The sequence below is a fragment of the Petaurus breviceps genome, unplaced genomic scaffold (genome assembly GCF_028583685.1).
Source record: "Petaurus breviceps papuanus isolate PSGF00001 unplaced genomic scaffold, PetGlider_PUasm1.0 91041, whole genome shotgun sequence".
In the NCBI taxonomy this organism is placed as follows: domain Eukaryota; kingdom Metazoa; phylum Chordata; class Mammalia; order Diprotodontia; family Petauridae; genus Petaurus; species Petaurus breviceps.
Genome location: NW_027187400.1, coordinates 14,444,872 through 14,461,950, shown reverse-complemented (window position 1 = coordinate 14,461,950; position 17,079 = coordinate 14,444,872). Strand labels below are relative to the sequence as shown.

At 43.4% G+C, this 17,079-nt stretch overlaps 2 protein-coding genes across 5 annotated transcripts in view; both read right to left on the bottom strand.

Annotated features, from left to right (window-relative positions):
• LOC138154412 (aflatoxin B1 aldehyde reductase member 4-like) overlaps positions 1-17,079 on the bottom strand; it is a 351,006-nt gene that overhangs the window by 114,860 nt on the left and 219,067 nt on the right. The gene's annotated exons all lie outside the window — the stretch shown is intronic.
• The window catches only part of CAPZB (capping actin protein of muscle Z-line subunit beta), a 168,246-nt gene that overhangs the window by 41,372 nt on the left and 109,795 nt on the right, over positions 1-17,079 (bottom strand). For all 4 annotated transcript variants that reach the window (XM_069079157.1, XM_069079160.1, XM_069079158.1 and 1 more), the window contains exons 3-4: positions 16,223-16,344; positions 2,731-2,844 (exon numbers count right to left, since the gene is read on the bottom strand). In XM_069079157.1, the coding sequence (XP_068935258.1) occupies positions 2,731-2,844; positions 16,223-16,344 (236 nt within the window). The remainder of the gene's footprint in view (positions 1-2,730; positions 2,845-16,222; positions 16,345-17,079) is intronic.

Sequence of the window (17,079 nt, the reverse complement as noted above, 5' to 3'; positions counted from 1 at the left end):
AAACCCATTTCTAACTCCAGCCCTAAACACCCTCCCTAGACCCTAAAAACAATGGTGTAGCTAGAAACCTGGATTTAGCAAGTTCAGAAAATCACAGCATTTAGAGAGCTGAAAGGGACCTTAGGGATTAGGGCAAACAATCTCATTTTACAGACGAAAGAAACCAAAGCTCAGAAGAAGGGAAATGACTTGACCAAGGTCATATGAGCAGTAAGTGACTGAACTGGGATTTCAACTAAAGTCCCCTAACTAATTCCTAATACTTTCCATCACTAGTTCAATGGTTGGACTCCATTCTTCTCTACAGCGCAACCTAAGTGATTGACACTTAATACTTCCTCTCATTGCTTATCAAGCAATTGGGTAAACACCAAAACTCCCCCATGTGACACTGTATCACAGGGGCTCTGAAGGTGAAAATGCCAACTAGTAAAACAGATTTATTTACTCTGAGCATCAGAAATTGGCCAGTCAGTATGGGTGCAGCAGGGGCTGAAGGACTGGAAGCCATGCATTATACAGAGTAGATGTTAACTCATTACACTTGGAATGCCTCAGGATGAACCCAAAAAGGACTGAAGTCCTTCCTCAGTGATGGCTGACAACCAAGTCTAAGTGAAATCTGGAACTTCTTGGAATATCTATAGGATTCTGCTGCCATCACTCGGACTCTGCCTGGGTTTATCTATTTAAATTAAAAAAAAAAAAAAAAAGAAACAGTCATTAAAGAGCAAAGCGTGGTGTGTGTGTGCATGTGTATGCATGCATATGTGTGCACACACGTGTGCATGTGTGACAGAGCATCATGGGATCAGCTGAATACACAATAAAATTCCCCACACAAGACCTTGCCTGAGCTCCACCTACTGATTTTAATTCCAGGCCCAGTTCATTGTCCAACCACAGCACTTGTTTAAGTTAACAAGCACTTATTAAATATCTGCTGTGGGCCAGCCACCAACAAGCACACAAAGATGGCCTAAGTTAGTAGGTTACCCATATAGTGGCAGGGCAGAATCTGGGCGGTTGCTATTTCTCATCCACTTTGTTTTCCCAAAGCTAGACTCACCTCTTTCTTACATAACAGAAATGACATAAAAGACACCATCATCAAGCTTCCTACAAAGGAGGATTCAGGGGTGGGGAGGACATGATATAACAAGAAAAGGCTCTGGGGTAAAGAAAGAAGGCGTCAGAATGAAACTTCATTTAAAAATGCACCATCAAGGACATTATGATAACTAGAAAAGGAGACAGGCCGATTACCCTGTGAGAGTACAGGATGGATAGCCAGCCTCTGGTGCATTGGATGGATACTCCAGAAAAATACTGCAGAAGGCAAGGACAGAAAGTTTACAGAATGAGAAGGCATGACCTGACTCTCACCAAGTCCAGCATCAATGGAAGGAACATTGTTCATTGTGTGTAGCACAGCTGTTAGTGGGGCTCTAACTGCTCCGGAAAGAGCTGGCTCTGGAGTAATCGGACCTGGATTCAAATCTCACCTCTGGCAGTTACTGCCTGTATGACCTTAGGCAAGTCACTACCTTCTGAACAGCTTTCTGGGGAGGGCTCTTTCCAAGCTAAAACTGTACTCTGAGCTAATGATTTTCAGTGGAACTCTGCCTAAAATACACCATACTCATCTAATAGTATATGCTAAGCCCACTTTCCTCCTGCCATGATGACTCTGACTCATTATTCTAACCCTCAAATATTAGGCAGTGAAATTATTTTTGACAATCCTGTGCATCCTTTATTATAGAAACCAAATGATTCCCTCAAGGACCACCAGGGGGCGCATTTTAAGTATCCATTATCATTGATTGCTTTTTATAGTTTGATTGGAAATCACAGCCCACCAGGCTCTCAGAGTACCTACCTTTACCAATGGCCCTCTGAGGCCAAATGGAACCACTGAGAGGCAGCTCTGTCTGATAAGAGTCAGCAGGCCACGGCCCAAAGTCAGCATCTCTGTCTCTGTCTCCCCCTCCCTCTCCCTCACACACACGTGTGTTCCACGCATAGAGACACATGCACATCAAGCACATAGCTCTTCCGGACACCCAGGAGTTCTTTTCCTGCTACTTATAAGAAAGTTTGAGATGGTTCAGTTCTGCTTCATCACAGGTGTTATGTGGTCTTATGGAAGAGGGATGAGAGAAGGAGAAAAAAAGTGAGGGAGGGAAGAGGGAAGGGAAGAAGAAAACAAAGAGAGAAGGAGGGAGGAAAGACGAGAAGGAGGAAGATAAGATTGTTCTAAGAAAATATAAAACAACAAGGATTTATCTATGGGCTCACGCGTGTGGGGGCCCTGAAGAATACAATGCAGTATACATGTCAAGTCTCTCTCCCAATTAAGGGGCTGGGAGAGGTCACATTATTCAAGTCTTGTTCAAATACTGTCTCAGTTATCATGTGATCTGAGAGCAGTGACATCCCCCTGGTCCCCCCCCCCCAGGATATCATAACAAAGCTTAACTGAATAAGTACTAATATAATCTTAGATTTATATGGTAGTTTCTCCCAAGGAGCATATAGTGCCTTGCTCCCAAGGAGCTATTTTAAATTGGCTACATTACCATGCTGGTATTTCTTATGCCTACAATTAAGTCTCAAAGACATCAAATTGATTAAGGGAAACTGGCAGGAGACAGCCTGGATTCTCGTTCCCATGTCTGATTTACCCATGTGCCAAGCCCCAGCTCTGGGAGGATCTAACCAACTCACAGGTCTCGGTACTGGTCAAAGGCATTGTTGGCTTCTACCTCCAGCTTACGCAGGCGAGCAGATGGCATGGCCCCATCTTCCAATGGAGGGTCATACCTGTTGCTCCAAGGTGACCTGTAGGGAGAGAAACACAAGGACAAGCTCACATCCATCAGTCTTTGCTGGAAATAAAGCCCCAGAACCAAGAGCCATGCCCCAAGCTGATGATACCAGGAAGATTGCCACTCCTCGTGGCTAAGTAACTGTGGGGGCCGTGGCAACAAATAATTCTGGTGGGAAATTCTCAATTTATACAACACACTCGAAACATGTGTTTATGGAGTTTTCCTCTTGATTTGGTGACACTGGAAGACAACAGGCCACACAAAGACTGGTTATAAGAACTGAGGAATGACATTACTTAACTGAGGGGACAATGGAGGGGAGGAAAATCCAAGTATGTGAAAGGCTGTCATGTGGCAGAGGGCCTGGACTCTTCTTGCTTGGTCTCAGCAAGAATCAGGAATAAAGGGTGTAAGTAACAGAGAGGTGGAGCTCAGCTTCTGAACAAGGAGAGCCCTTCAGAACCGAGGGCCTGTCTTCCTGGGCTGGAGCCCCTTCCTCCAACAGATGTTCCAGCAAAGAGCAGACGACTGGGTCACTAGCCATCCACGTTGTTAAGGGGTCCTCAGTCAGGGATGGATTGGGTTGGTGCTCTCTACAAAGTCCCTTTCTATGCTGGGATTCAGTCATAAATGGTATCCCTGTGGGGGTTAAGGTAATATAATACAAATTCCCTCATGCATAATCTAAATGTGCTCTGAAGCATTCTAATTGGTTAGATGGCCTAGGTGGGGAGTAGATGGGCAGCCTGGGGGAGGGGGCGGGTGTAGCTGGAGAAGCAGCTTAAACTTTCCCAAAGCAAAGGATCAGGCAGTGTCTGAACAACTCTATTACTACTACTGTTGATTCATTTCAGTCTTGTCCTACTCTCATGGACCCATTTGGGGTCTTCTCAGCAGAAATACTGGAGTGGTTTGCCATTTCCTTCTCCAGTTCATTTTACAGATGAAGAAACTGAGGCAAGTGGGGTTAAGTGACTTGCCCAGGGTCACACAGCTAGTAAGTGTCTGAGATCAGAATTGAACTGAAGTCGTCCTTATACCAGCCAGGGCTTACACTCTATCCACTGGACCACCTACCCACCCCCACTATTACCTTAGCAATGCATCACTTCTTTGGTGGGGACAATGCCTGCTCATAACAATCAGCAAAGTCACGAAAGTGCCTGCAAAGTGCTCTTCAGACATAGCTCATCTGAGCTTCACAATGATTTTGTGAGATAGGGACCACAGGCACTGGCTTCATTTTACAGATGAGGAAATGTTCAGAAAAGGAAAGGGATCTGTGCAGGGTCACACATCTAGTTACAGGAAAAAGGTGGGATCAGATGAGGGCTTCCTGGCCCCAGATTCAGCACCTCGGCTAATGCTTAAATGCAGTCTTACAGAGTTACTAGTAGTAAAACAACAACACAAGCAAACCCCCACATCCCACTGCTGGGAAGCCGGGTGGGCGATGCACCCTCCAAACTCAAGCCAGGTCCTCAGAGGAGCCTAGCCAGTGTGCTAGTGCTGGAGCTCACACACCTCTGGCATGGGAATGAGACATCACAACAGACTTTAATAACAGAGGCATTATGAGCATCATTATCCTCCTTAATTAATTCATTAGGGCCTCTTCAGGTATGAAGGTGAGTTTGGGTTTCTTAAGTCTATGCCACCAGTGCAAGTTATGACAAAACGTTCCCAAGGCAGAAGGGCTCTGAGTATGCTCTAGAGAAGGACCGTCCAAAGACTAGCCTAGATCCCTGAAAGACTTTTCGCTACAAGGCCGGCTATCACAAGGCGACTTTCCTTTGGCCAGAGCAATGCATGAGCTATTTACTGGGGCACCCAGGGATCTCCGGTTCATGTAAAGGTTGAGGGATGAAAATGTACCAGTATAATCACAGATGGATAGAGGCTGCTTCTCCTGGCCATCCCAATGGGTCCCAGCCCTCTCCATGCCAGGCATATAAAACCTGTTAAGTAATGAGAACCAGCTTCTCTTTAACACAAATATTAGCTGGGATATTTTTTTTTTCCTCTTAAATGCATTCTGCCACATCAGGAAAACATTTAATCACAGAGAAAGGCTTGAAAGAGGGCTGTAAGCTGAGGACCTGCTCATTAATTCTTGCAGGTGGGATTCAGTGGACTGGATTTTCAGAGAAAGGAATAGTATTAAAAAATAAAGGGGGAGGGGAGAGAAGGGTAGGATCATAGAAGCAAAGAGCCATTTACTCTCCCTCAGGTTTCAAAATCTTACCATTCCCATGGCATGAAACCCACACTAACTTATTTCCCCTGTGTACAACAAACCTTCAGACATCTTGCTGGATTTCTAAATGCCCCTGATTTCTGCTTTAGGACTGTTTAAGAACAGCAGCAGCAGCCTCTGAGCCTGTCCATCTTCCCTGCACTCCTCCACACACAAGAATATTTTCCCCAGTAGCCAATGGCTACCCCTTGTTCAGGAAGCCAATGAATGCATTTTTTTATTTCCAATTCTAAGCATAAACGTAACCAAGTTGGATTTCAAGCTTCCCCTAAATTTGTTGGCAATGGAGGATGGGGTGGTGGGGGGAGAAGTAACCACATTTGGCATCTAGGCAGGTGAGAGAGCAGCTCTTTGGGCGGCAGCCCCCAGAGCTTGACCAAAAGCAGCTGGGCCCTTTGGAACCTATTACTTACAAGGAGATCATTTTCTCCACTTACCGCAATGCTGGTTCAGATTTTGCAAAAAATCAAAGCAAAAAAGAAGAATAAGAAGGAAGGTCCCCCCAACTCCCTCTGGCTAACAAGCTGTAGGTTTTACATCCCTTTTGATGGTTAGGGTGAACCAAAGAAATCACAGGAGAGAGCTAGAGACGACAGCACAAGGAACCCGCCCCCCCCAAAAGAGGAAGGGTATCATACTTCAGATCAATTCAACACTGAATTAAGCACCTACTACATACCAAGCACTGGGGCTAGACACTGGAGGAAATAAAAAACCAAAATGTTCCTGCCTTTAAGCAATGAAGAATTCATCTCTGACCTCATTATGTGAGAGAGGGCTAGGATGAAGTTTGGGAACTCTAAAACATATACTGATGAACATGTGAAAGGGTGAACCACTGAAAAGAGAAGCAAGGCAGCATAGTAGAAGGGGAAAAATGAAGACCTTGAGATCAGAAAACCTGAGGGCAAGTTCCAGCTTGGACATTTACTAGCTGTGGGATCCTCACCTTTTAGAGTCTGTCTCCTCATCTGTAAAGTGGAAATTATAATACTTCACACATCCCACCCTCTACCAGGGGTTGTGAAGAAAGCACTTCAAAAGACAAAGTATTACAGAAATAGGAATTTACTGTAGAAACCATTCTCAGCTCTACTAGCCCAAAGATGAACAATAAGACAGAATGGGATAGAGAATTGTGAGCAGAGCAAATCTACACATGAGTGCAATTAATTCTAAAAAGCATCAAAGGCAGATGTTCACAGTGGGGGTTGAGGTGGAGAAAAGTAGGAAATGGAAGAGACAATCCTTATGTCCCACTGGAAGCCTTCAGGAGACATCCTGGAATTCTATGTTAGTGACTCTTGGAATGAACCTGAAGATAGAGAGGGCAAATGTTTCCCCTGGTGAGTGATATTTAAAACAAACATTTAAACACCAAACCAAACAAAATCATCTCCTTTCACCAAATTTCAGAAGAGAAACAGCAGCAGGAGAGGTTGTTCTAACGATTCCCAGCATTCAAGCAAGCAAAGGTGGTATGGTGGAGTGTATGTAGAAAGCATAGCCCACCTCTGAAAAGAATGAGCAGTGTGGCTGTGGGAAGGCTGATGGACTTCTCTGAGTCTCTTACTCTACAAAATATAAGAGTGAGCATTTATATAATGCTTTAAGGTTTGCAAAGCCCTTTACAAATATCTCATTTGAGTCTCACAACAGGACTAGAAAGTAGGTACTATAGTACGATGTCCATTTTACAGACGAGGAAACTGAGGCAGATAAAGGTTAGGTGACTGGTCCAGGACCACACATCGAATGTCTGACAGAGAATCTGAAGCCAGGTCCTCCTGACTCCAGACCTAGCCCTCCACCTACTAGGTCAGGCTACCTGCCTAATAGGAGGGGAGAGCACTGAAAGGTTCTCAGGAACCTTAAAGTTCTGTGTCTGTGCCCAAACCAAAACCATTTTCCCTCACTAAAGTGGGTCTGAGACACCATTTGCTGCTCTTCTGGATACGTCCTTTGTGGACATTATCCTGAGCAGCCACACAAACATTTTCCTCATATTCCTAGAATCTAGGGACCACTTTAAAAAGTCTCTGTTGAGTTGAACTGAATGAATGGCACCAAAAAAAGCAACTGAGCATGCCTGAGTCCTGCTTTCTCTGTGAGTGACAGGACTTGGAGCAGGGGATCTATAGGGGCCCTTTCACTGTAAATGTTAGCATACAGAATGTTAGAACTCGAAAGGAACTGAATCCTAAAATCACAGGACGTTGTTGTCCAGCCCTCTGATACAATAAAAACAGAAGCCAGCACTTGTACAGCAAGTTAAGCTTTGCAGAGTGCTTTATGAACGTTATTTCATCTGATCCTCCCAAATCTTAGGAGGTAGCTGCTATTATTATTTCCATTTTACAGATGGGGAAATTAAGGGAGACAGAGGTTAAGTGACTTGCTCAGGGTCACAGCCACTAGATCTGAACTCAGGACTTCCTGACTCCAGACCCAGTGTTCTATCCACTGAGCCATCTGGCTGTCTCTATTTTATAGAGGTGCAAGAAGGGAAATGACGCCCTCGTGGCAGAACACCTACAAGATGGCAGGGTCAGAGCCTGAATTGGGTCTTCAGATTTCCAGCACAATGTTCTATCCATTACACTCTCGTGCTTTCTTATGATTCCTGAGGCAGGCAGGGAAAGGAGGGAGAATCCCAAATGGGTTTTGTTAAAGGAGGTTTGATCAGACCGAGATGATCCGATCTCTTTTGCAGACAGTGGGCCTGGAATTTTTAAGAAGCCTGTAACTTACATTTCTGCTGGCTCAGAGAACAGGACATTTCAAGCCTCTATTCCTGGAGCCAGGCATAATTGCAGCTGGAAAAAAAAATCTTAACACTACCCCAAATATTTTTAGTGGAAGGGGCACTCTACACACATTTAAGAGCTTAAATGGAGGCTGTTTGAAACAAGACAGATGGACAAGAGCTCTTAGATTTCAAAAGTCAGGCTTTTCATTTCCCTCCTCGAGAATGCTTTTTGTTTCAGCTAACAGGTCTCACACAGTGTTGTTGGCAACAGCCATCCCATAAGGATTCCATTTAAGCAAACTATCAAACACAGTTAGGATGGAAATGTGTGGAGAAAGTCAAAAGGCCTTGAAGTCTTTCATCAAAAAAATCAGAAAACCTCAGAGCTAGCAGGGACCTTGAGGGTCATCTCACCAGCCCACAGCCACTGCACTGGAGTAAAAATGTGAAAGTGGCCAACATTCTGCAGCTCCCTCCCCCCCACCTCTTTCCTCTCTGCCAACTCTGAGGGGCTGGCTGGCCTCACGGAGGGTCTTGGGATTTGGGATCAGAGGACTGGGGTTCAAGGTCTAACCCTGTCACTTATCACTTGTGTGACTGGAAGTGTGACTATCTACATCTCTGGGGCTCAATTTCATCAAATATCAAAGGAGTATGATGTATTAAATGATATCAAATGTCCTTTTAGGTCAGTGTCTATAATCCTATGATTTTAAGTAACGATAAGCTCACAATACTCCCCAAAGGCAACTCCTATTTCTGGATAGTTCTAATTGCTAATATTGGGGGTTGGGGAGAAATAAAAAGATAATATTCTCTGCCTTGCCATGTCAACCCCACAAAGAGCTGAGAACTCCCAGGTATCCCTGCCAGAATTCAAGAATATAAACAGTGGAAAAGGGAGAATGAGTTCTCAAACTGGCCTTAAACTCCAGCCTTGACTCTTATAAGATGTGTGACCTTGTATAATTCATTTTCCACTCACGGACTGTTTCAAATTTTAAAAAAAAAGGGTGTGTGGGGGGGACTTCTGTTGGATTATCCCCTGTGGCTCTAGAAATTCTAACCCTGTATATGATAGCTGCTCCAACTCTGCAAGGAAGACATGACCTTGTTTCTATAAACAATAATGGTCCCACCACAGGATTCCTAGTGTCCAAAGCTATCTTATATCAAGCAGGGATTTTAATGTTTAAAAAAAAAAAAAAGGCAAGAGGGAGTCAAGATGGTGGAGTAGAAGCAGGACCTCCCTGCTGCTCCGGCTTCCACCTTCCCCAATCCATGTAAAAAGGGAACTCTGAACAAACTTCGGAGCTGCAGAACCCACAAAATGACACAGAGAAGCTAATCTTCCACTGAGGAAAGCCCGGCAGGCTGGCAGGAATCGGCCAGTGCAGCACTCTGGGAGCCGAGCCCAGCTCCACGCCAAGGCTTTAGCCCCAGGGCAGATAAGTCACTGGCCGGAAGGACTCCATATCAGCAGCAGCTGTGGCCCTTTCCAGATTTATCAACACATAGATGCTAAGGACAAAGTGAGAGGTCAGTGCAGTCTGGACTTTGGGACCCAGTAAGCAGGAGTGCGTGGCTTTTGTCCCCCGGGGCGAGAAGCTGCTGAGACCCTGGCACAGCCAGACAGCAGCATGTGGCAGCTTCGGCTCCTGGCCTGCAGAGTGTAAGGGGACCAAGCACCAGTCTGAGGGATAATCGCTCTTGCTTTAACCTGCTTGGATCTGGATTGCAGTCTAGGGTGGAGGTCCTGGGGTGTGTGTCCAGCTTGCCAGAGCATGTGGAGGCCTCAGAGAGGGCACCCATCTAATACCTCCGGCAGCTGAGAAAACCCCAGCGTTTGGGACGAAAGCTCCCCTGTCTGGTGGCAGAGTCCTACTGTGGCAAAAAGCCCAGGAGTCAAGTGACTGAGGGGCGACATGACCAGACAAAGGAAACAAAGCAGACAGAAGATTCCAACATTACACTCCTATTTTGGGGACAAAAAGGAGCAAAGCATGGAAAAGGAGGAAGACAGTGAAGTCAGAACTCCTGCACCAAAAGCTTCAAAGGAAAATACGAGCTGGTTACAGGCCATAGAGGACCTTAAGAAGCATGTAAGAGAAATGGAAGAAAAATTGGGAAGAGAAATGAGAACAATGCAAGAAAATTACAAAATGAAAGTCAACAGCCTGACTGAGGAAAATAACACCTTAAAAAACAGACTAACTCAAATGGCAAAAGAGGCTCAAAAAGGCAATGAGGAGAAGAATGCCTTAAAAAGCCAAATTTGCCAGATGGAAAAAGAATCTCAAAAGCTCAATGAGGAGAATCATTGCTTCAGAATTAGATTGGAGCAAATGGAAGCTAATGACTTTATGAGAAATCAAGATGCTGTCAAACAGATCCAAACAAATGAAAGAAGAGAAGGCAATGTGAAATATCTCATGGGAAAAACCACTGACCTGGAAAATAGATCCAGGAGAGAGAATTAAAAAATTATTGGACTACCTGAAAGCCATGATGAAAGTAAGAACCTAGAAATCATCCTCCAGGAAATTCTCAAAGAAAACTGCCCTGATGTTTTAGAACCAGAGGGCAAAATAGAGGTTGAAAGAATCCACCAATCAACTCCTGAAAAAGATACCAAAAAGAAAGCTCCTAGGAATATTATAGCCAGGTTCCGGAATTCCCAGATTAAGGAGAGAATATTACAAGCAGCCAGGAAGAAATAATTTGAATATTGCAGAAACACAATCAGGTTAACCCAGGATCTGGCAGCTTGTACACTGAGGGATCGAAGGGCTTGGAATATGATATTCAGGAGGTCAAAGGAGCTGGGATTAAAACCAAGAGTCACCTACCAAGCAAAACTGAGTGTCATGTTTCAGGAGAAAATATGGTCATTCAGTGGAGGACTTTCAAGCATTCTTGCTGAAAAAACCAGAGTTGAATAGAAAATTTGACATTCAGATACAAGAAGCAAGAGAAGCATGAGAAGATAAACAGGGAAAAGAAATCATAAGGAACTTATCAAAGTTGAACTATTAGCATTCCTACATGGAAAAACAATAATTGTAACTTACGAAACTTTTCTCAGTAGTTGAAGGGAATAGAAATATATATATGTCTATATATGAGGGTATATGGGCATATGAATACATATGTGAATGTGTGTATATATGTTTACAGGTATACATAGATAGAGGGCACAGGACCAATTTAACAGGAAGGGATGATACTTAAAAGGTGAAATTAAGAGGTGAGAAAGGAATATAATAAGAGGAGATGGGGAGAGACAGAATGGGGTAAACTATCTCATATAGAAGAGGCAAGGGAAAATGGTTACAATGGAGGGGAAGAACAGGAAGGCAAAAGGGAATGGGTCAACCTTATTCCCATTGAATTTGGCTTGAGGATGGAAGGAAATACACACTAAATAGGGTATCTCACCCTCCAGTAGGGGTGGGGAAGGGGATGAGAGGGAGGATGATGGAAGGGAGGGAAGGCAGGGGTGGGGGGAGGGAAGTTGGAAGCACCCACTTTTGAAAAGGGATGGGATCAAAGTAGAGAATAGAACAAGTGGGAGGTGGGATAGGAGGAAGGGAAATATAGTCAGTCTTTTACAATATATTTACTATGTTACTGCTTTGCATTAGCCATACATGTACAACCTATACTGAACTGCTTATCTTCCCAGTAAGGGTGGGTGACAAGGGAGGAAGGGAAAAAATCTGGAATTCAAAGTTTTAAAATCAAATATTCAAATATATAAATACTATTATTAATACTATTTTACATGCAATTGGGAAATAAGATATACAGGCACTGGGGCATAGAGATCCACTGGAAAAGTGGAAAGGGGTATGGGAGAAAATATGGGAGAGAGCAGGGTAGAGGAGGGGATATCCTGTGGGACTGCTATTTTGGGGCAGTGGGTAGGGGAAAAACGGGGAGAAAATTTGTAACTCAAAATCTGGCAGAAATGAATGATGTAAATCAGAAGTTAATAAAGCATTTGAAAAAAAGGCAAGAGTGTGAAGGGGAGAAGAGAGGGAAGTCTTTCAAGAAAAAGACTGATAGAGGATAGGTGGGAAAGGAGAAAGGGTGAGAACGTGGAAGTCAAAGTTTTAAAAATGAATGTTAAAAATTGTTTTTACATGCAACTGGGAAATAAGATATATAGACTATAGTGTATAGAAATCTATCTTGCCCTACATGAAAACAGAAGGGAAGGGGATAAGAGAAAGAGGAGGGTGGTGATAGAAGGGAGGGAAGATGGGGAGAAGGGGTAATCAGAATGCATGCTGTCTTGGGGTGAAGGGAGGAGGAAGATGGGGAGAAAATATAACTCAAAATCTTGTGGAAGTGAAACTAAACGAAAAACTAAGGTTTCAGTCTATGGTATAAGAAGAACAAGGAGAAAAGACAGCTCAGAAAATGAATCCTATCTGAGAGGAAATATAAGAAGGGTAGATAGAACCCACCAAGACTAGGTGCTTCTAAGATGGATGGCTTTTCAAAAAGACTGTCAGAGCTGGAAAGACCCTTTAAACAGGGAATGTCAGAACTAGAAGGACCTTTAGAACACAGAACGTTAGAGCTGGGAGGGCCTTCAGAACACAGGATGTCAGAACTGGGAGGGCCCTTAGAACACAGGATGTCAGAACCGAGAGGGGCATTAGCATCTAGATGCAACCCTTATCTTTTGATAGATGAAGAATCTGAAGAACAGGAAAGAGAAGGGTCATTACAATCATATAACAAATCAGTGTCGGCACGAGGGTCTTCTGACTCAATGGTTTATGACCATTAATCGGGGAACTGAGGAAGTACTAAACATGTTGTAGTATGATTGTGATGGAATACCACTGTACTGAAAGAAATGATGAGCTGGTCGATTTTAGAAAAACATGGAAAGACTTGTATGAAATAAAGAGTAAAATGAGCAGAACCAAGAGAAGGTTGCATACAGTAACAGCAACATTGTTCACAAAAAAAAACTGTGAACAATTCAGTTATTCTGAGTATTATAAATACTCATATCAACTGCAAAGGACCTATAAAGAAGATGCCATCCATCTCCAGAGAAAGAACTGATAAATCTGTGTCAGAAAGTGGCCTTCTTTAATATCAGGTAGAAAGGGAGAGAGTTCAGAAAGTAAAATGTAACCAAAAAAAGAAATATAATTAAAAAAAAATCAATGGTTGTATATGCATCTGGCTATTCTCTGCCATTCTTCTGTTCTCCTCTTTCTTTCCCTTTTTTCTCCTTCCTATGCTCTTGGCCACATCTGGGAGGCACTCTGTCCACACTGCCCTGATCAATGACTCTCCAATGCTCATCTAATAGCAGTTCTGGGCTCAGGTCCCTCAGAGCTCTCCAGTCAGCATCCTGCCATGTTTGGCTCCCGGCACTCCCCTCACTCACTGAGTACACATGTCTTGACTGAACCTGCCACAAACTCGCTGGTGCCACTTTTCCTACAATGGGTGTGTGAACACCACGAGGTCACAGAGGGATGTCTCAGCATCAGTGACCCCCTTTTCTAAAGGACTTTATGTTTTACAGAAAAATTCCCTCAAGCTTCCCTGTTGGGTTGTTGTTTGTCCTAGGTTTTGGAGAGGACCAATGACATCAGGGAGTGGTGTTTGCACTTATGTGTGAACTGGACTTAAGTGAGGCAGAGTTTATATCTCTGCCTTTGGGGAATGGGGGAGTTTTAGAAATCAGGGGCCTTAAGTAGACCCACATAAACCCAGGGTGATGTCATACACACTCAGGTGGCTTTTTCGGAACATCAGCTCTCAATCTCTTAATAAAACCTCAGGGGTGGCTGTGCCATTCCCATTAGAGCCAAAGCAAGGTAGCAGGTCCAGGAGAGAACAATCTGCTGTGAGTGGCTGGTTCTTGTAATGATCCCCATAAAGCACAACTGTGCTAAGAGTGCAGTCGGACGAGGGCTGTCTTCAGACTTTGCTTGGGAGGCCAGAAGAGGATACTTAATTGAGGATGGAAGGAAATACACACTAAATTATTTTATAATAATTATAATAAATTAATAAATAATATTAAAAATACACACTAAAACTATGGTTCACATCTATACATAAATCCTGCCAAGGGCTAGCCACTGGAGAATTCTGCTTTTAAAGCAAAATGCTAAGTTTTTTATAACAACCATTGTTGCTCAGTGAAGTCAATGAACTTTAATGGAAGCTTCTGAGAACATGTACATGTGAAGACACGTGCATGCACAGTGCTACCTGCAGGTAAGGAATAGGCAAATCTGTATGTGAGCTGGCTCATATTCAAACAGGAGGACAAGAATTCAGTTAAAAAAAAAGTTCCAAAATGAAATTAATGAAAATAAACAGTTCCACATGTCTTTGTGGGGTTCCTATTATTCAATCAGTTGATAAGCAATTGTTAAGAGTCTGGGTTATAATGGACTATTGGCGGAGTTGTGGACTGATCCAACCATTCTGGAGAGCAATTTGAAACTGCGCAGAAAGGGCTATAAAACTGTGCATATTCTTTAATCCAGAAATAATACTGGAAATCCAAGGGATGTCCATTGATTGGGGAATGGCTAAATACGCTGTGGTATATGATTGTAAAGGAATGTTATTGTGCTATAAGAAATGACAGGCAGGATGATTTCAGAAAGACTTGTGAAGACTTACAAGAACTGATGCAGAGTGAAGTGAACAGAAGCAGAAGAATCTGTACATAGTTAACAACAATACCGTTCAATGAAGAACTGTACATGACTAAGTGATTCTCAGCAATACAATGATCCAAAGGATGAAATTTACTGTCTACCTCCAGAGAAAGAACTGATATTGACTGAATACAGACTGAAACATGCTTATTCATGTCATTTTCTTTCTTTTTCTTTTATTCAATTCTTCTTGTACAAAATGACTAATATGGAAATGTTTTACATAACCGCACATGTATAACCTATATCTGATTGCTTACTGTCTTGGGCAGGAAGGGAGGGAGGGATAGAATTTGGAACTCAAAACTTTAAATAAAAATGTTTAAAAATTAAAAAAAAAAAATACCACACCATCTCTAGGGCAGAGTGGGGAGAGGGAAGAAAAAAAGAAATTTACATGATAATGTGTAAATTTAAAAGGAATAGCAATTTGTACATAATAGGCTTTTTGTTTCATGTACAATCATCTTTTTTATTATACTATGTTATGGAAATGTTTGTTTTATTCCATAAATTAAAAATAAAATAAATTTTTAAAAAGGAAAAAGAAGAGTCTGGGATACAAATAAAAGGCAAAAACCAGTTCTTGCCCTCAGGGGGAGACAACAAGCAACAGATCGGATCTAAAGGAGCATCAGCAGGGAAAAGGCATCAAAATCCAGAGAAGGGTTGGGGAAGGCTTCCTGTGGAAGGGAGGATTTGAGGGTGGGCACAGAGTTGAGGAGAGAGAACATTCCAGGCACTGGGGACAGTAGGGGGAAATTCCTGAAGTTGAGAAATAGAGGTGTAGAAAGTATGGGTGTTTTATTGATGGAACAGTAAAGAGGGGTGGAGGTGCTGGGGAAGGGAGAGGAAGAATACAAGGTGTAAGAAGACTGGAAAAGGGTGGGAGAGTGTATAGGGGAAATAGGTAATGGTGAAAGGGAAGTACTGAAATTTATTGAGTACAAGGACAACAAAAGATGTAGAAAACAGTGACTGAATTATCAGAGATAAATCAAAAACTAAATTAGCTCCTTTAAAATTAGCCCCAACTCAGAGATGTCCCTCTGCTTGAGAAGGTGCCATCTGCCGATACAGAGCACTGACATCAAATCCATTCACAAGTAAGCTGGTGTCTGTCCACATAAGTAGACGCAATTGCAACCCCTGTCCAGACATGCTCATTATTGTATCAACTGCATCAAAGGCTATGAAAAACCAATGAAATGTCAACATCCTTTGGAACCATTCCAAAGTCATCTGAATCGAGCCTCCTTGAGGTCAGGGACTTGGTTAGGAATGAAGGAGGAGAAACCTTTGCCCCTCTTGCCTGGCGGGGATCCAAAGCTGTTTTCCAGGCGAGTTAGAGGGCACTCAGAATTCCTCCAACCAAGGGCCCCAGGACCTCCTGGTACAGCTTCTTCTTCCACTACTCCAGGCTGCCTTCTTCCTCTAAAGTTTGTTTCTTTCTCCAGAGGTAATCTCTTGTGTGTCTTTCAATCCCATGAAACAGATGAGAAAACTGAGGATCAACATAAGTGAACATCCCTTTTGTCATTTCAGATAGATTTAGTAATTTCACATAAGCTCAGGGAGCCTCAATTTCCCCACCTGTTTGACCCCAAAGATTTGTCATGGGGCAGCTGCTCTGGCACTACCCAGGCTGACTGGATTTAGGGCAAGAGCTCACCTATAGGAATCTCCATCTCTGTTGTAGTCACATAAAAGATAATCCTTTCCCACCACCTTATCTCTGGCAATTTTCAAGGGCTGATCGACAGAGGACAGAAGATCTTCACACAGGCTGGGGACCTGCCAGGCAGAAAGAGAAGAGAAAGGGTTAAAATGACACACGTCACTTCTGAGGCTGGCAAGTGGCCACATTGTGGTCAGTGGTTGGACATCTGGTCTCTTGGTATTTTGCCCAAACTACAGGATTGGTCTTTTCCACAAATGTATCTCTGACACCAGCCATGTCCTCTCTATAAAGATACTTGGACTTGAATCACAGAAAAGTGTGCTCAACAGAGTCTCTGCTCCAAAATGAGCTCCATTTTAATTGGAAAGTCACTAGTGTGGTCTAATAAAACTGAGCACATACTGTATATCTCTGGTGGCTGAACTGCATATTGAAGACTGAGAACAGGGTAAACACCTCAAATGCACAGGAATCCAAGGGGCGGCCAGAAGAATAAACCAAGCATCCCTGCCTGAGAACTCCCACAGGCTCTCAGGCTGGGTGGAGTATCCAGTACTTTCCAGGCAGCTGATCAAGTATTACCATGCTGGCTAATAAAATCATACATATCTGCTGCACAGGTAGCTTTCAATGGTGCCTTAATCCCCGCTGCTTCCTTCTTCACTTATCTTAGGGGTGACTCACTTGTGGGATGGCTTCTACAGGGCCTTCATTTCTGCTTGTGGCAGAGGCAGAAAAGGAAACAAGACCACAAGGACTTCCCCTTTGGAAAGTTGGGAAAAGGACCCAAGAGACCTGGGTTTCCATCCCAGCTCGGATGCATTTTAGCCAAGTGACCCAACACAAGT